Source organism: Liolophura sinensis, chromosome 7 (genome assembly GCF_032854445.1).
Source record: "Liolophura sinensis isolate JHLJ2023 chromosome 7, CUHK_Ljap_v2, whole genome shotgun sequence".
NCBI lineage: Eukaryota > Metazoa > Mollusca > Polyplacophora > Chitonida > Chitonidae > Liolophura > Liolophura sinensis.
Genome location: NC_088301.1, coordinates 1,241,990 through 1,261,700, shown reverse-complemented (window position 1 = coordinate 1,261,700; position 19,711 = coordinate 1,241,990). Strand labels below are relative to the sequence as shown.

The 19,711-nt window shown below is 40.4% G+C and overlaps 2 protein-coding genes across 3 annotated transcripts; both read left to right on the top strand.

Annotated features, from left to right (window-relative positions):
• The first annotated feature begins 71 nt into the window (after positions 1–71).
• LOC135471758 (UDP-N-acetylglucosamine transferase subunit ALG14 homolog) lies at positions 72–7,557 on the top strand. Its single transcript, XM_064751085.1, has 5 exons — positions 72–235; positions 3,889–4,031; positions 4,920–5,042; positions 6,204–6,263; positions 7,355–7,557. The coding sequence occupies exons 1-5, from the start codon at positions 73–75 to the stop codon at positions 7,523–7,525; spliced, it is 660 nt and encodes a 219-aa protein (XP_064607155.1). The 5' UTR covers position 72; the 3' UTR covers positions 7,526–7,557.
• A 3,220-nt stretch (positions 7,558–10,777) lies between these two features.
• On the top strand, positions 10,778–17,830 carry LOC135471819 (uncharacterized). Of its 2 annotated transcripts, none has more exons than XM_064751175.1 (4): positions 10,778–10,906; positions 12,700–12,846; positions 15,403–15,561; positions 17,133–17,830. In XM_064751175.1, exons 1-4 carry the CDS (start codon positions 10,825–10,827, stop codon positions 17,213–17,215), a joined length of 471 nt encoding a protein of 156 aa, XP_064607245.1. In that variant the 5' UTR covers positions 10,778–10,824; the 3' UTR covers positions 17,216–17,830. The 2 variants fall into 2 exon arrangements, with proteins under 2 accessions (XP_064607245.1, XP_064607247.1); XM_064751177.1 differs by having other exon boundaries at positions 10,785–10,906; positions 12,706–12,846.
• The last annotated feature ends 1,881 nt before the right edge of the window (positions 17,831–19,711 follow it).

Below are 19,711 nucleotides of genomic sequence, written 5' to 3'. Positions count from 1 at the left end.
CCAAAGAGTCCTCTTTTTCAACGCAGCCTTATTTGCGACATGCCATAAAGTGGTCAGAAGCAGACGACGAAAATGGACGACGACTTTTTATTGGTGTTTGTCATCGTGGCGGTTTGTGTTGCACTTGCCGCTATAGTGGCCATAGTTATACTATTGTTAGGATCTTCACACGCAAGTGATATACGGTCTTCAAAACGAGAAAAACCCGCAACATGTCTCATCATCGCTGGCTCTGGTAAGCAGCTTATGAAAATGTGGTTAATACCTAGTTTCGTCCTTTCTCGTAATATCTCAATTATCAGGTGACCAGTTTTCGAAATTCCTATAGTTCCATCTTTAATCTATGGTTCTGTCTAGTTATTCTGCATTACTAGATAACACCTTGAATTTAAAGACCAATTCTAATATCCTTAATTAAGTAGCATGTCGCTACGGGCCCTAAATACTTTGTAGATCAGAGGTTAAACATTTACAACGTAGTCTAGTATGCCATGACTAAATTAAAATGTGATTACGATATATAGACATTCACAGTTATTGAAAATAAAGCTCAGTTCATGTTTTTTTTTTCAATTTATTTTATAAATAAAAATTGTACAGTCCTCAGATTCAAAATGGCGGACTGCATACGGCTGTCAACCCGATGATGTGAACGAGTTACAGCTCCAGAACTATAAAAATAATAATGTTCACTATTTTCAAGTATATCATACTAAATCATTGTATTAAATAAAGGAAAGAGGAAAAAAATTAAGAAGCCATTCTCAGTTTGAGTGAGTTCATCTCAACTCTCACATCTCAGCATGCCAAATTAATTATCCATTCTCCGTGATCCAATTCTTTTCGCCACGCTATACCTTAAAAACACACCTAAAACACACCCAAAGCGGTGCGCTTTAGCAAGACTACATTGTATTAAATGTCTGATGTTATGTGACCTACCCTTGGAAAAGGCCACGATGGAAATTCTTTTTTCATGTTTTTACAGATGCCAAATTATTTTACTTTATTTCATTTAAATATTTTTTTTGCCAATCGTTTGAAATGCCACTCTGTTTATACAGGTGACAGTTGACGCTCTTTCAAGATATACAGTTTCTTTTGTCTGAAAATCCAGTCTAAGGATGGCGTATACTGATATGTGGAGACGGCTGCCATCCTTTGCCTGGACGACGTGTGCACCCGATTATTACATTGTGTCTGTAGTCAACTATCCCTTGACAAAGCTTGCTGTATTTGCAATAACTAATGTCCAGATCCACTTAATACATGGTCTGTTCACAAGCTATGCAAGACATTTATGTCCTTATCGCAACCATTCACACTGACCTTTATTCGATTTTTCCCTAGAAAATCTCAGTCAGATTTGAAAATAAGGTCTGGTTTGAGCTACTCACCGCGTTATGCCATCTACTCGATTGACCTACATTGGTACGTCAGTCATGCTGACGTTGACTGAGAATCTGGCATCATATAAAAAGTATATCACAACATATTATGAAATAACCACTTGTTTACGCCACAGAATGGGATGGTCCAGAAGACCACGAAGACTTTGGTGAATGTAATTCACTTGACTTTAGTAGATGACACAGAAGTGATTTCTCGTAATTTTGTGTTCTCATCGGAGAGCTCTGTTCCCAAATACATATTTTACTTCCGCTGTTGAACAAAGCTGGCCTTACAGTGCTTTGATGGGTATACGTATTTGAAACCCATAGAACGAAATACCTGTGAAGTGTTTTCACCTATATCCATTTGGATACCATATTTTAGTCGGTGGTTGGGGGGGGGGGGTGCATGTACTTTGCTTAACTGATGATCAGTGTCATAGTGTTTCCATAAGGAGCCGATAATTCAAATTAATTATCCATTCTCGATGATCCAATTCTTTTCCCCATGTTATAGCTTAAAAAGACACCTGATCTCGTGAAACTCAATTGAAGAGAATTGTGTGGGCCTAGTTATAACTGGCACGAAATGTTTACCAACACTGGGGAATCTTGGACACAGGCCTATACCGCCAAGGACAAGTCGCCCAAACTATAGCCGAGGTTCTATGTGTAGCCCACTTACGTAAATCCCCTAGTTTATTTTTTGTGAATTAAATTAATGCAGTCATGGACTGGTATAATCACGGTGACAAATTGAGACCTTACACCATAATATCGCTGAAACATGATCAAAACAGAATTTGTTTTAAACCTGTGTCATCAAAGAATCCCCAGCAGGGCCCCTTTTATGTTGCCATCCACCATTGTGTTACTATCATTTCACATTTATTAGAGGCCCCCAAATGAACCCCTTCTGTTGGCCTTGGAAAAGAAAGAAATTAAAAACAAAAAATATTAGTCAGCTGTGTGTGGATACCTTTTCTTCTGGTCAAAACTCTGTTCTGAAGAGCCTTCGTATAATTTCCTGAACTGTCGTTGTTCTCACCAGATGCTGAGAAGACTTCATAGAAAATAGAAAACTGTTTCTGTATATGGATACATTGTTGTGATGTGGTAGTGACACAAGAAAGGGCAGGTTCATTTCTAAATGGATACAGGGAAGTTCACATACAAAGACAAAGCTGATATGTACCATCCTTTAATCTTCATGCAACACAACATGATTTTTAGGAAAATGGTAACAAGTTTATAGATATCAGTATACATTTTATTCTACTAGGCCTAAAGATTCAGCTTCAGCTGGTCAGGATTTTGGTTATATTTTCACATGCTTGCCCCCTTTGCACAGGACCTGAAAATGCTATCACAAACCGTTGACTTAAATTGCGCTGTAGTACTCATAACAATGTTTACCTGTTAGTTTTACTGTAAAGATTTAAGAATATTTATTTTGAGACTTGCCAAATATTGGGTGATATAATTTAGTACTGTGTTCTGATCATTGTTGACAAAGTTTAATTGTGATGAATCAGATGAACCAAATTCTATGGTTGTTCTTCTCTTCTGCAGAAAAAAAAAACAAAAAAGAAAAAACTGACCTACCTACCCTCTATTGTTAAGTACTTGTAACATCACCCTCCTCCCACCCACCCCCCCCCCCTCCCACGCACACAGGCTCCACTCACCCATGCACACAAAGTTGCACCAGGAGTTGGTAAACTATAGTTGTGTATAAGAGTTGAAATAGCTACCGAAATGCTCTCCAGAATTTTGTAATCATGGTGCTTATGAAAGGCATCTCGAGGACACAAAACCATACTCAGATCAGTGAATATATTTTTGATTTGGAAGAAAGCTTGTAAAATATCTCTGATTTCTGATTCCTCCTATGTTTGTATTACCTGCTTATCGGTAAATTCAGATACTGTACATAATATCAGATTCGCGATAAATTCATCCTCATTATATGGTTCTGCACTTAGCAGGAATCAAATTTATAAATATTTAAATAGATCTACGCATATATCAGTTTGTGTCTGAAATGGGGAAATGCATAAGTCACACTTTCTCCTATATCTCCATTTCATCACTTTGGTGGGGAAATATAAAGTGTCTCTAGTACTGCCAGACTTTGTTGGCATTTACAGCCGTGGTACACGCAAATACTAAACATATAGCCTTATACAAACTAAAAAGATATGTGTGGCATTCAGAAGCTAACCTGTTGTGTTTAAGAAGTCACCTTGAGGACTGTGTGATACAGTTTAAATAAAATTTAGGTGAGTGAGTGAGTGAGTGAGTGAGATGACTGTGTGATACAGTTTAAATAAAATTTAGGTGAATGAGTGAGTGAGTGAGTGAGTGCTTGAGTGCTTGGGGTTTAACGTCGTACTTAACAATTTTTCAGTCATATGACAATGAAGTAAAATTTAAAGACAAACTTTTCTGCATTATTAATGTGTATGATGCTGAATGTTGTGTGTTAATGTCACAGGAGGCCACACCACTGAAATTCTTCGCTTAATGGCTGGTCTGAGCCACCTGTACAAACCAAGGCATTTTGTCATCGCCAATACAGATAAAATGAGTGAAGAGAAAATCCATACCTTCCAGCAAACACAGGATGCCAGCATTGAGGTAAGTGACAAACAGTATTACTAGTGAAGAGAGTCTGGCTTGTGGTACATGCACTGTGCACATTGACTAATTCATGAGTTACACATTTGACCTCAATGTACAGGAGATTGACCTCTTACCTGGAAAACTAGAAATGCATTTGTGTACATTGAGATAGGGAAGGTAGGGCTTTCCATCTGTTAAACAGTTAAAATGAAGGGTGTGTAGATAAGTAAAGTTATCAGCATGACCAGTATCTGGTTGACTGTTAACTCTGAACTACATGTATAGTACCTGCACTTAGAATATCAGCATTGTATCTGTGTATTAAATCTTGTCAGGGTGACCATGTCAAGTATTGCAACCAAATTTTGTGTACTTTACCTGCTTCAAAACTGCTATATTTACAAATGTATTTATTTATTTGATTGGTGTTTACGCCGTACTCAAGAATATTCCACTTATACAGCGGTGGCCTGCATCATGGTGGAAGGAAACTGGGCACAGCCCGGGAGAAACCCAGGACCAACCGCAAGTTGCTGTACAAATGTGGCTCTGTGATATAATCTAGTGGTTTCACTGGCATTCACCTGTTTCCTCACCTGACAACAACATGCTTTACATATAAAGCACTGTTATGAAATCATTGTGTGATTCAAGTTTAATTTAGCTGTATCAGTTAGTTGTATTGTTCAATGAAATCATCATTGTCATGTCTGCAAGAACCTTAATGTGTCTGATGTAATGTAGTCTTACATGTACTATGTGACCTTCTGTTTATTCAGCAAATTCTCGTACAAAGTGAGATTTAATGGCAGACCTGTCTGTGTTGATTGGTAATAGTACATGTTTTACATGTAAGCAAGCCGACCCTATGTTACACTGTGTATTTGCACTTTATACTTGCAGTATCATATCCACAAAGTACCCAGAAGTCGTGAGGTCAGTCAGTCCTGGATTACCTCCCTTCTATCCACCCTTTATGCCTTGACTCACTCCATTCCGCTTGTGCTCAAGTTGAAGCCCGATTTGGTAAGATAGTTGTATTGTATCCTTTTGTTTGCAGTCAATTCGGTATTTTTCTTATTCATTGTTTTCTGCTTTATTTATTCATGATTACTGTATTTCATGGGCATTTTCACCTAAATTTAAGTGACATATTTTGCTTGATTCTAATTCATTAATTCACCTTATAGTGTCACTTAAGAGTTTTTTGTGAAATTGGATTAATTTCTTATCAGAAAAACTTAAAGTGTTTGAATCAAAAGTGTCTTCTTAAGGTCTTGACTTGACTCAGAAAGTAAGTTTTTACACACCAATCTTTAGGTGAAATTCAGGATATAATGCTCAGTAATGGACAGATTTGTTATCGAGCCTGAGGAAACATTGGCACAACATATCCTTGGGGTCTACACACCAGCCACATTTCTTGGTTAATAAGGTCTTACTTCTGCTGGTTTACTGGGCCTTAATCAGAACCTTTTCCTTCCATTACCATGAGTTGTCACATTAAATTGTCCCTGAGTAAGACATAAAACACTAATGCAATGAGTAAATAAATGAGGCCTGAAATTTTGGCTTCTGAAGTGTTGATGTTGGATGATGTTTTTTTTTTTATTTAACCCGTATGGTATAGTTGATACAGTTTAAGCAAACTTTATGGTGCCATCAGGTATGTATCTTGTGTTGTGTTTTGTGTTGGTTAAATCCTTGACTGTTGGTTAAATCCTTGACTGTTGGTTAAATCCTTGACTGTTGGTTAAATCCTTGACTGTTGGTTAAATACTTGACTGTTGGTTAAATCCTTGACTGTTGGTTAAATCCTTGACTGTTTGTATTGAGCATAACTTGCACTTGTTTCGACATTGGTTCATGCTTAGCTTCAGGTTAACCATGAGGTTTGGGCATTGTTTGTACATTTGTATGTTTGTACATTCTGTGAACATGCAAATCTTGTCATTTCTGGTGGTGTTAGCATGATGTTCCAATGGGACAGACCTATAAATGAGATGGCATCGACGTCATCGCAACATGACAGAATTCTTCTAGCAAAATTTTCCAGAGTTTGTAAGTCTATGCTGCGAGCAGTATTATGGTGGATCAGTCAGTAAAATGTAAACCATTGTATAACTGCGTTAGTATTAGCATACTGGGGTGATAAGTGTGATACCTGATTGTTGCTGTTTTATACAGGTGCTGTGTAATGGCCCAGGGACCTGTGTGCCTCTAGTTATCACTGCAGCCTTTCTCAGGGTAGGTAATAAACAGACACAGCCACTTCAACCATTATGAAAAGTTAGGCAAGTATGGTTTATAGAGCATCTGTTAAAGTGAACATAGTCAGCCACTAAATATGAATTAATTAATGAAGTAGTATTCCGGAAATGCTCCAAAAATATTTTTAAAATTCTACCCCTCTTGTCAACAAAATGAATAGCAAACAATCAACAGTACCTAGCCACTCATTTGGCATGTTTTGCCATGTTATAGCTGTCTAGAGTGATGTCACAAAACCTAGGAGCTCTTCGGTACCATCAGTACTAAACAATGTGACAATGAGGAAATACAAACCAAAAGGCATGGTACCCAACCAAAGAGTATCAGCTCTGTTCCGTGTTCAAAGGGCCGCTGTTTCTTTCAGTTTAGCGCCCAATCAGGACGATGTTCGTGGATACAAGCATCATGTTTTAGCAATCCTGCTTGTCCTCCCGCATCGATATTTCTCTATCCACTATAAGAAACCACACTGACATTCGAGAACTAATAGGTTTTTTTTGCTCTGACAGCCAATTACCATGTTATGCTTTCAGTGCTAGTGATAGGCAAAGTTCATGAGGGCATCACTTGGCTACTCAGAGTGAATTGTCTGTCAGTGCCATATCCCCAATATTGAACTTCATCTTTTTGACTTTCAAAAGTTTTTAGATTTTTTTACAGATTTGTCTGTGATAACTGTGTCCTGTGTCCTTATTTCTATGTATATATAGTGGCAGACTTTATGTTCACTTTAAGATCTACCTTGTAAGCAAAAGACCAATGTTTTTCACTGATAGATAAGACTTCAAAAGCAGCAGTTTGGTACTTTTAGCATGTGTGAGCATAAAAAATAGGCCAATTACTGGATACCCTGGTGTCAATATACTGTGGATGGGTTTCATGTGATTGGTGTCAGTATGTTGTGTTTAGGTGGGGTGTCATGTCTGGTGTCATATTGTGTTTGATATTACAAAAGTAAGCAATAATCTCTTTATTCATGTTTTTTAAAAGCCGTTGATTTCTGTTTCACACAGCTCTATTCTGCCACTTGTTCTGAGTGTCAATCTGTTTGGTCTTATCCATTTCAGATGTTACACATTCATCTTGTGAAGATCATATACGTGGAGAGCATCTGTCGAGTGCAAACCCTCTCCCTCTCAGCAAAACTCGTCTATTTTTTCTGTGATCATCTCCTTGTGCAGTGGCCTCAGTTACAGAAGAGGTACCCAGGCACAGAATATATCGGCCGATTAGTCTGATGAAAGAAAACGTCTCACATTGTCGTCCAAATCATGGGCTTTATTAATTCTGAAAAATTGTATGTCATTAAAGTAAAATATATGGTTCATTTGAACTTGTTGTTATATCGACTACTATGTAAGAGATTTCTGTTTGTATCTTTCATTTTGTGTCAGTAGAATTTCTGGATGAACATCCTCATTAGAACAGCATTTTTAAGTGTTTCACTAGGCGGCATGTTCGAATCCTGTAAAGCATTTTAAAGTGTTTTTTGCTAGGCAGCATGTTCAAATCCAACAAATCATCTTGAAGTGTGTCACTAGGCGGCATGTTCAAATCCAACAAAGCGTCTTAAAGTGTTTCATTAGGCAGCATTTTCAAACCCAACAAAGCATCTTGAAGTGTTTTTTTTTTTTTACTAGGCAGCATGTTCAAATCCAACAAAGCATCTTGAAGTGTTTTTTTTTTTTTACTAGGCAGCATGTTCAAATCCAACAAATCATCTTGAAGTGTTTCACCAGGCAGCATTTCCAAATCCAACAAAGCATCTTGAAGTGTTTCACCAGGCAGCTTGTTCAAATCCAGCAAAGCATCTTGAAGTGTTTCACCAGGTGGCCTGGATAAACTCCAGCAAAGCACCATGAAGTGTTTTATTAGGCAGCATGTTCAAATCCAGCACAGCATCTTGAAGTGTTTCACTAGGCAGCTTGTTCAAATCCAGCAAAGCGTCTTGAATTGTTTCACTAGGCAGTATTTCCAAATTCAGCAAAGCACCATGAAGTGTTTTATTAGGCAGCATGTTCAAATCCAGCACAGCATCTTGAAGTGTTTCACTAGGCAGCATTTCCAAATTCAGCAAAGCACCATGAAGTGTTTCACCAGGCAGCTTGTTCAAATCCAGCACAGCATCTTGAAGTGTTTCACTAGGAAGCTTGTTCAAATCCAGCAAAGCGTCTTGAAGTGTTTCACTAGACAGCATGTTCAAATCCAGCAAAGTATCTTAAAGTGTTTCACTGGAGAGCATGTTCAAATCCAGTAAAGCATTTTAAAGTGTTTAAACAGGCGGCCAGGATAAACTTCAGCAAACCAACATGAAGTGTTTTACCAGGCAGCATGTTCAAATCCAGCAAAGCACCATGAAGTGTTTCACTCGGCAGTATTTTCAAATCAAGCCAAGCACCATGAAGTGCATCAAAAGGTAGCATTTTCAGGCCAGTCTTCCTTTTTTGACATCAGAGGTTTGTCAGGATATTCTCGAGGTGTGTTGGTGTCCTTTACACTCTGCTGAGCAAATCTGCGCCCATTTGGCACCTCCACTAAATAGTCTTTCTTGGAAATGTCCTTATACTCTGGTGAAACACCTTGGCCAAAGAAGTTACCGTGGGAATTATATGAATTACTTATAATTATAAAATAGTAATAATTATATTAATTATTTAATTAAATACCACTGTATTCTTGTCAAGTACCTCCACTAAAAATGTTTTCATGGAAATATCATATTCCTCTCAAGAACCTACACCAAATAGATTTCCATGGAAATGACATGTTCTTGGGATCTAAGCCACGAAACAGACATTCGACATTCAACAAGGACGTTCCAGATCAATAATCGTAACACTTCGATTAAGGAGGTTTCCATGAAAATGTCAGTATATCCTTGTCAAGCACTTGCACCAAATTTCTCCCACTTCACTTTCTGTTAGAGGTGGCGCAGCCCAAACAGCGAGAGATGGATTTCGAACACTCGGTTCACATGGGTTAAGGGCGTGATCGCAGCCGTTTAGTGCCTTAGCCATCTGGGCCAGCCAGGTACCCAGACGTCACAAGAAGACATTAGTATGTAGACCTGCTTGAAATGACGCACTTTTACTCTGTATCACTAAAATTTATGAAAACCTTAAACATTGACCAAAACAGTTTTGAAAGCTGATATCAATTAACAGAGCTCTCACATTCATCAGTCAGCCCATAAGCTTCACACCGTCATTTGAGTCAGGCATTCTCCAGTAGGCTGTACTGCGTAAAACACCAGTCAGATGTGTGTATTCTTTTCACTGACACTCTTCTTCGTTAGTATCCTTCATTTATCAGACTGATCGTTTCATTTTCATGCTATCATTTCCAGATATGTGTCCAAGTACTGTGAATCCGAGAAGTAGCTCTTAGTACTGCATTTGCGAGGAAAGTAAGTGGCAGTCGCTTTGGTTAAGTTTGACTGTCGCCCATTATGCTTGTCATTTCGCAATGAGTTTCTCATTTGTGTGATGAGCATTTAACCGTTTCTTTTGTTCTGGTCCAACCATTAAGACAATCGAACTCTGATGATTTACACTGTCGTTTTATTTTGTTAACAGTGTCGTACTTTTTCGTCTGTCATATTTCTATCATACCTGTTTCATTTCAATTTTGTTTCTGAAGGTTTTACCATGATGAGTCTAGTGCTGTCTTGAGTATAAAGAATAAAAGTAGTGATGTCTGGGGAAGTCTTGTGTTATTTAAAAGGAAACCATTCCCGATAAGAATGCACAACAGCCTCACTACCACACCTCAAATTCACAGTTACATCATTCAGTCAATCAATCTAATTCATTTGCAGACTCTTTGAGCCTCCGCAGTTCCGCAGTTAAAACAATTTATTGCCAATTTCTGCTTGGCTTACGTTTTTCTAAATCATGTAAAGTATGTAGCAAGTTCCCATGGTCTAAAGATCACTTTAATTACAATATTTGACAAACTAGTTGTGTTGACAGTTACAATGACCTTGGTGTGATGCACACTCGCGCTTGTGCGTCCTTAAACGATGAAGTTCCAACATTCAAATTAACTGTTCGTATCAAATACCGCTTTGGCCTTCTTTGTTTTTGAACACCGGAGTTTCCCGGCGCGGCGCGTTTACTATCCATTTCAACTAATGCATTAGCTTGATTGATAAGCCAAGTGTTTGTATGTTTACAAAAGACTCTATGTGCGCATGCCGTTATATATGAATCTGTAATGGCTTATGAATCAATTGCACTGGTGTATAGGCAAGTCTGTGAAGTATGTTGTCGCAGTTTTTACTAATGGATGACTTAACAGTCAGGGGGACTTTGCAATGTTACAATTACCCAGGACATGTAAACGTAAACTACCACTGTACATGTACATTAGTGTATTTTCTAACAGTACCGGTATACAATTTATTCTCCGCACGGCATATGCAATGTCTCACTGTGGGCCTAGTGTTGTTAATAGCTAGATTTCGGGTCATTAAGCAAATATAACTCGACGTATAAAGTCTTCAGCAATTTATCCGGTACAAATTCGACGGCAAAAGATGGCGCGCATTTGTCAAGTTTGGGACATTTTCTTGGCGATAGTTTGTGTGCAGTGTTTTCACCGTGGCGCTTCCAATCAAGGTTGGTACATAAAGATGAGTATGTCGTGCAGAGGGACATAAATCAACATAATGTATATATCTGATTGGGGTGTCACGTAGTATACTAGAATTTTGAAGTCTAGGTAGGATTTCACCGACCATTTACTGTCAGTGGAAGGGTAATCTGACGTCACATCACCTTTTTTTTCTTGATATTCACACAGCATCCAAATTTTTGTGAACATTATTTAAGTAAATCTTTTACTTGTGGATAATAAGAGCTGTTCCAACATTAGAAGCTGTGCTTAAAGTGAGAAAATCTTTTTGGGACGTCAGCGTACCTACATATCGGCTGTGTGTTTCATAAAACCCACAATTAAATTCTCCACGCATTAAACTCTCTTCAACAAATTTTATTTAAAAAAATGGAAGTATTTTTACACATAGACAGAAAGAAAGAAAGAACGGGTTTTTTTTTTAAAAGTCAATATCAATATTCTGTTTATCTGATTCTGTTACTGCTTAGGTTCTATGACATCTTAATGGTCTAAATAGAGTTATCTTTTCTGCAGTAGAATACAAACGATCATTTTCACAAAATAATTTTATCATTATTTATTCCGCTAAAGAAGGGGAGACCACATAACAGACTAACACTCCCCATAGTTGTCTAAAACCGCGCGAACCTCCACAACAGTCTAAAGCAAGACACACCCCATAGTAGACTGGGCCTGGACACACCTCATACAAGTGTAAAACAGAGCGGATCCAAAAGTAATCTAAAACAGGACATAAACCATAGCAGGTTAAAGCAGAACACATCCCACAGCAGACTGGAACAGGGCGCACCCAATAATAGTCTAAAACAGCGCGAACCCCACAGCAGTCTAAAGCAGGACACACCCCATAACAGACTGGACCTGGGCACACCTCATACCAGTCTAAAACAGGGCGGATCCCATAGTAGTCTAAAACAGGACACAAACCATAGGTTAAATCAGGGCACGCCTCGTGGCAGGTTAAGCCAAAACACCACATACAATCTGAAACAGGGCAGAGCTCATGGCAGGATAAAAGCAGGACACACCCCATGGCAGGCTAAAACAGGGCGGGCACCATGGCAGGCTAAAACAGGGCGGGCACCATGGCAGGCTAAAACAGGCAGACACCATGGCAGGCTAAAACAGGTCGGACACCATGGCAGGCTAAAACAGGGCGGACACCATGGCAAGCTAGAACAGGCAGACACCATGGCAGGCAAAATAGGGACGGACCCCATAGCAGTCTAAAGCAGGACTCGCCCCATGGCAGGTTAAGCAGGACACAAACCATGGCAGGCTAAAACAGGGCGGACACCATGGCAGGCTAAAACAGGGCGGGCACCATGGCAGGCTAGAACAGGCAGACACCATGGCAGGCAAAATAGGGACGGACCCCCATAGCAGTCTAAAACAGGACACACCCCATAGCAGACTGGAACATCGCACATCACATACCAGACTAAAACAGTACACACCCCAGAACAGGCTAAAAGAGGACACACCCAAGAACAGGCTAAAACAGGATACACCCTATAGTAGACTAATACAGGACACACCCTATAACAGGCTAAAACAGGACACACCCGAGAAAAGACTAAAACAGGACACACCCCACAACAGGTTAAAACAGGACACACCCCAGGACAGGCTAAAACGGGGCACATCCCAGAACAGGTTAAAACAGGACACACCCTATACTAGGCTAAAACATGACTTACCCTGTAATAGGCTAAAGCAGGACGCACTCTATAACAGGCTAAAACAGTGCACACTATAACTCTTGTCGTTTAAGTTACAGCACCGATTGTAGGCCTAGCAGCTACCAGTACCGCAGTAATAGAGGAATTGATCGATGAGACAAACAGCCAACAGAACGCCCCTGAGAAGGGACCGAGCCAGGTTGACAGCAGCAACGTGACAGAAGCCATGCAAGAATCAGGTGACTAAAACAGCCGAAAGTGGCGAAACACGACAGTATCCGCGAGAATGCGGAATCTCTTTTGCGGAAGCCGGATTTAAACTCCCACCTCAGTTTGTCTAAGAGCGCTTCGATGTAGAGACCTTTAATACTGCCAGGTCGAACTTCCTGTTCATTTATTTGATTGGTATTTTAAATGGAGCAGTAAAATATGGAGCTGTAAAAGTAACAAGGCTTTTTTCTTTTTTGTAACTGTGTGTCGTTTTTCTTTCGCATATGTCGTATTTGTTTAACCTGTAGCCCTAACTCAAAGTTACCAGCAATCGCCTCACTCTGCGTCTCTAACTCATTCATGTTTGCTTGCGAAAATTGGCTGATTGGCTCGAGGCCCATCCTAGTTATGTCGGAGCCCGAGATAATCATCCAGTGACAGTGTCACATACATGAGTGTTTCAACAAAAGCGAGAAGAACAACGTAACAGGATTGGAATTGGGAGTTTTTCTTTGTTTTTGTTTTTTTTTTTCGCTTGGTTAGAAACTCCCATCCGATCTCATTTTGTGCGAGTTCTTCTTCTTTCGGCTGCTCAAAAATTAGCTTCTTCTTTTTTTCTGAGGGGGAGGGGGGCTGCTTAAAAAAAGTAAAAGTCCGCCTGCAAAAGTGGAAAAAATATTTAAAAAACGCATAGTTAAAAAAAAATAGAAAACCGCCATGTTCCTTTTACGGCTCCTTAGTTTTACGCTGTACTCCAGAACATTTCACTCATGCTCATATGAAGGAGACCAACATCATACCTTGTAGAGCTCGGGAAAACCCACGACCATCCGCACGTTGCTGGCAGACCTTTCCACATACGGCCGGGTGGAAAACGCGAACTTTCTGTACATTTGTGTCCTAGACTTGGGTGACTGCTGCTGGAAGCCCATAATGGCTGTGCCTATAGCTGTTCAAATACATGGCTAATGGCTGCTGGCTGTTCGGCTTTATGATGGCAGCTGTGCAAGGCGTGCTTGGGGCCCGTGTAACAAAGCTCACGTAACGTTACGTGAGCGTATCTTGCATGGCGACTTGTATCGTAGGTATTACGTCGCCATGGTTGTTACATGAAGGTAGCGCTACGCGCGTTTTGAGAAACGGAGCCCACTTATTTACTTCATTCACGTCTAAATTTGACCGTCGTTAGATGATCTTTGAACAGTGAGCCTCGAAAGCCTCAAACGTTTTTAACAATATGCTCCCTGACTCTCTAACACGATTTGCGGACATGTATCTTCTGCATAGCTTACTCCTTTCCTCTGCAGACAATGCAAATAGAACGGATCGGATACATCGTTATGTTTGTAATCTATTCAAGCAAAAGAAATGAAAAACGACAAAGATAAACCTACTTTTGTCTCAGTGCAGTTTTAAATGGGATCTTTTCTCGTAAACCTACAACATCCTACAAGAAAGCATCATTATAGAAATCATTATAACTGTTTCTAGAATACGTTCAGTTAGTTTATTAATTTTTGGTCACTGAATTAAATGCGGTTAAATGTTTGGAATGTATTGTTGGCATCATGGAACATATTAATCGTGCATTTTTGATCCGGCCTGGATAAAATTCTTCTGAATTTTATGTGTCTTTGCTCAACATGGCGAATCTGATATTAAATTCCATTTTTAGGGACAAAGAAACGTCGTTGTTACGGCATTACCAACATACTTTACCATGCTGGCCCATACAGACCACCATGCAAACGTCGTTGTTACGGCATTACCAACATACTTTACCATGATAGTCCATACAGACCACTATACAAACATCGTTGTTACGGCATTACCAACATACTTTACCATGCTGGCCCATACAGACCACCATGCAAACGTCGTTGTTACGGTATTACCGACCTACTTTAACATGATGGTCCATACAGACCACTATACAAACATCGTTGTTACGACATTACCAACATACTTTACCATGCTGGCCCATACAGACCACCATGCAAACGTCGTTGTTACGGCATTACCAACATACTTTATCATGATAGTCCATACAGACCACTATACAAGTGTCGATGTTACAGCATTATCGACCTACTTTACATGATGGTCCATACAGACCACCATAAAAACGTCGTTGTTACGGTATTACGACATGCTTTACCATGATGGCCCATACAGACCACCATGCAAACGTCGTTGTTACGGCATTACCAACATACTTTACCATGATAGTCCATACAGACCACCATGCAAACGTCGTTTTCACGGCATTACCAATCTACTTTACCATGCTGGCCCATACTGACCACCATACAAACGTCGTTGTTACGGCATTACGACATGCTGTACCATGATGGTCCATTCAGACCACCATACAAACGTCGTTGTTACGACATTACCAACATGTTGTATCATAATTTGACTGCATTTTATTCCCTAAAGAAAAAATCTAAAAACAAAACGAAAGTTATTTTCAGATGAAATTTTCACTATTTTTTCCAATGATATTTCCTTCATTGTAATCTTTTTTCCCTTTCACATCCATGTACCATACTCCCACTGTCTAATGCTTTAATCCATCGATTCAGTTAATGCGCAGGAAATAAGCAGTACCAATGATGGCGAACAGTCGGAACTGGCCGAGAAAGAAAACATCGAACTGTATCCCACAGAGGCGGCTCGCAACCCGGAGATAGCAAACACTGGGGTCCAGGTGGGAAATGGGGAGACACGCGTGTGTCCTCAAGGTACAGCCTACATGTATATTGGAACGCTACACAGGGCTTGTGGTATATACTGTGGCAACATTTTATAACGATTGACCGTAGCAGTTTAAATCTAGATGCAAAATTCCTCTTGTATATAAGACTTTTATACAATAACGTATGTTCACGCCATCGGGAAGATATATGAGTGCCGGAAGACCATCCAAGGAAGTTTTTATGTCTTTAGTATTTGATACATTTTATAGGTATTTATAGAATCTCTATGGCGTAAATCCGGTGAGGTGCCATGGCTGTGTGTGTTAAAATGTTTGTCAGATACCTGGTAAGTGCTATGACTGTGTGTGTTGAGATGTTTGTTAGACACCTGGTGAGGTGGTATGACTTGGTCAGAATGTCTGTCAGATACCCGGTGAGGTGCTATGGCTTTGTGTCAGGATGTTTTTCGGATGCCTGGTGAGGTGCCAGATACCTGGTGAGATGCTATGTGTGTCAGGATGTTTGTCTGATACCTGTTGAGATGCTTTGTGTGTTACGATGTTTGCCAGATACCTGGTGAGATGCTATGTGTGCATATGCATAACGGCTGTGCCTATAGCTGTTCAAATACATGGCTAGTGGCTGCTGGCTGTTCGGCTTTATGATGGCAGCTGTGCAAGGTGTCCGTGGGGACCGTGTAACAAAGCTCACGTAACGTTACGTGAGCGTATCTTGCATGGCGACTTGTATCGTAGGTATTACGTCGCCATGGTAGTTACATGAAGGTAGCGCTACGCGCGTTTTGAGAAACGGAGCCCACTTATTTACTTCATTCACGTCTAAATTTGACCGTCGTTAGATGATCTTTGAACAGTGAGCCTCAAAAGCCTCAAACGTTCTTTACAATATGCTCCCTGACTCTCTTACACGATTTGCGGACATGTATCTCCTGCATAGCTTACTTCTTTCCTCTTCAGGATGTTTGTCTGATACCTGTTGAGATGGTATGTGTGTTAGGATGTTTGTCCGATATCTGGTGAGGTGCTATGTGTGTCAGGATATTTGTCAGATACCTGGTGAAATGCTATGTGTGTTAGGATGTTTGTCCGATATCTGGTGAGGTGCTATATGTGTCAGGATGTTTGTCAGATACCTGGTGAGATGCTATGTGTGTTAGGATGTTTATCAGATACCTGGTGAGGTGCTGTGTGTGTCAGGATGCATGTCAGATGCCTGGTGAGATGCTATGTGTGTCAGGATGTTTGTCAGACACCTGGTGAGGTACTATGTGTGTTAGGATGTTCGTCAGATACCTAGTGAGGTGCTATGTGTGTTAGGATTTTATCAGATACCTGGTGAGGTGCTATGTGTGTCAGGATGTTTGCCAGACACCTGGTGAGGTACTATGTGTGTTAGGATGTTTGTCAGATACCTAGTGGCGTGCTATGTGTGTTAGGATGTTTGTCAGATACCTGGTGAGGTGCTATGTGTGTTAGGATGTTTGTCAGATACCTGTGGGCCTACATGGTGACGTGCTTTCTGTATAACCCATATCATGGTTAATCAGTACTTTTCGTGTGCACACACTAAGGTATACATGGGAACATCTTTTTCAGGTTGGTTGACAAGCGTTCTGTGGATCATACAGATGGGGGTATCTATGGGTTCACCGTATATCTCTACCGTTGTCACAGGATAAAACCCCAGCATTTGAACACCAATTCCTGGAGAGAAATGTTGGTATTGCTGTAGTTAATTATGATACCGTCAGTTCTATTTTAAGTTCTATTGAGTGTTGTTTACATTGACAAGTATCGCTCGATAACAAGCGAAGCGTTTAAATCACATTTCAGGCCGTCACCCGGTAAAACAATATCCACGTCAAATTCCCCAAAATCAGCTTCAGCATGAAACCTAATCCAGTTGGCGAGTCTTACTCTTGATCATTGACACTACACTGAAACCACTGACCGCGAAAATGATCTAAATTATATCCTTGTTTTCAATGAGCGATTTTGTCAATTTAGATAAAAGCGCTAATAAAAGGAAAAGAAGTTCCGGTTGTAGAAAGTTAACAATGAGAATATTGCCATAATACGCCTACGTATACCTAAAAGAGTAAACTAGAAAGTCATTGGTATTGTGCCTCAAGTAACATCAGCCGTTTATCATTGTGTTTCGTTTGTCACCTTGCGTTGTAAGAGTAGTTGTAATTACGAGGGTGCGTGTTGATCCGAGGTAGAGAATATAACTGTCTGCATGCGCATGTCCAAACGGGATCGTGAATAGTCAGTAGGCTACTAACATACGCGTAGTTTGGTTTTACTTTAATTCAAAAGGGCCTATGCGGTAATTGTAATGGCTAAAAACTTTCACATTCCATTATGTTGTAATAAATTACTTCCTTTCAATTGCACGATTAAATACCGTTTTTTTTTTGTTGTTTGTTGAGCGCTTACTACTGTTAATGGCGGCCTACAGATGGCCTGGCGACATGGTGTTCTACTTGTGTCGCTCTTCACACGACTCGGCAGTGCAGAACAAATTTTGTCGACGCAGAGTAGGCCTATACTCCTCTTTGAAGCCTCTTCACCTGAAATGATACCAGTACTGACAAATTTGTTTATTTATTTGGTATTTTACGCCGTACTTAGGAATATTTCACTTATACGATGGCGGCCATCAATGTGGTGAGAGTAAACCGGATTCTGTGGGAAACCAACATTCATCCGCAGGTCCCTGGCAAATGTACGACCAGAGAGGAAGCCAGCATAAGCTGGCTTGAACTCGTAGCGATCGCATAGGTGAGAGGCCAAGTCCATTGTGCTTTTTTGTCATATATCTCTTTGTTGTAGAATGTATTCGGAGAATCGTCATTGAAAAAATTTAAGTTTTTTGGATCAGTAAATATGTATTCGAGTATCGACAGTTTTTATTACCGAACTGGGCAAACCCAAGGTATGCCTATATTAGCGACAAGACAATTGTATACACACGATCAGTTAACAAATGCCTCACCAAAATGCATTTGCTCTGAAGAATTAAGAAAGTTTCAACACAGGCAAATTTTCCAAGGCTATCCATGCCATGAGGAACTTTTCTTGCGTAAAGTAATTCAGACCAAAATGGTGTACTGGTAGTCTGACGTCATTTACTGACCTTATAATGGTTTAAGCTCGAGCACCCATTCCGCAGGGAAACTTTAAACCCGAGCAGCCATTCCGCAGGGAAACCTAAACCCGAGCAGCCATTCCGCAGGGAAACCTTCAACCCGAGCAGCCATTCCGCAGGGAAACCTTAAACACGGGCAGCCATTCCGCAGGGAAAACCTTTACCCGAGCAGCCATTCCGCAGGGAAACCTTAAACCCGAGCAGCCATTCCGCGAGGTAAAACTCTACGAATCTTGATCATCGTTTAGACTGCCGCGTGTCGGACAAGGAACTCTACACAATATTGGCGGTTTCACTCGAACCTATTTTTTGTTGCAAAAAGCTATTCCAGTCAACCACCATGGTGAAGCAATAATCTGACGAAATGTTCGATTCTGATAATTTTCATGCTGTGTCTTATCTAACGCGCTTGATGGACTGCAACTGATGACACACGGGAGCGAGACTTTGCCTGCTTGTCAACAAATTGCAACGTCGGGACATGGATTTCAAGGTCACGAAACTTTTGCCTAACATTACAATGATGTATATTGGTCACACACCATTACCGTGTAGTGCTGAGACAGGCCTGTTGTTTAAGTGAAGTGCTATGTTGAAGGTACATGTACACCGAAGTTCACATTCGAGCATGGAGATATATGTCTCCATGATTCCACTATAGCACAACCCAGCTTGTCCGATTGTTAAACGTCATGCCAAGATTTTTTTTACTTATGCGAAGGCAGTCCGGTTTATCGGTGGAGGAAAGTGTACTGCCAGGGATAAACCACCTACACTCGGCAAGTTACTGACGATCTTTCCGACGATTGCCGAGAATTCGGGCATGGGGATGGGAGTCGACAAGTTCCCCTATCCCATGCCTAGATAGACCTCACACCTGTGTTTTAATAGGAGTCGTGGATCCCACTGAAGTTTTATCCTGTCGAGTACAACCCCGATACCAGGCCAGACAATCTGCCTGCTGTCATCTCTGTGCAGACGGCCAAACACGGTGTAAGGCTTAAGCTGAAATCAAAGAAACACT

Excerpts from the sequence above, each read along its gene's own strand:
- LOC135471819 (XM_064751175.1), top strand. The coding sequence starts at position 10,825 with ATGGCGCGCATTTGTCAAGTTTGGGACATTTTCTTGGCGATAGTTTGT. Across the intron at positions 10,907-12,699 it reads CCGTGGCGCTTCCAATCAAG|TTACAGCACCGATTGTAGGC; the intron begins GTTGGTACATAA and ends TTGTCGTTTAAG. Across the intron at positions 12,847-15,402 it reads AGAAGCCATGCAAGAATCAG|TTAATGCGCAGGAAATAAGC; the intron begins GTGACTAAAACA and ends CCATCGATTCAG.
- LOC135471758 (XM_064751085.1), top strand. The coding sequence starts at position 73 with ATGGACGACGACTTTTTATTGGTGTTTGTCATCGTGGCGGTTTGTGTT. Across the intron at positions 5,043-6,203 it reads TCAAGTTGAAGCCCGATTTG|GTGCTGTGTAATGGCCCAGG; the intron begins GTAAGATAGTTG and ends TGTTTTATACAG. Across the intron at positions 6,264-7,354 it reads TCACTGCAGCCTTTCTCAGG|ATGTTACACATTCATCTTGT; the intron begins GTAGGTAATAAA and ends TATCCATTTCAG.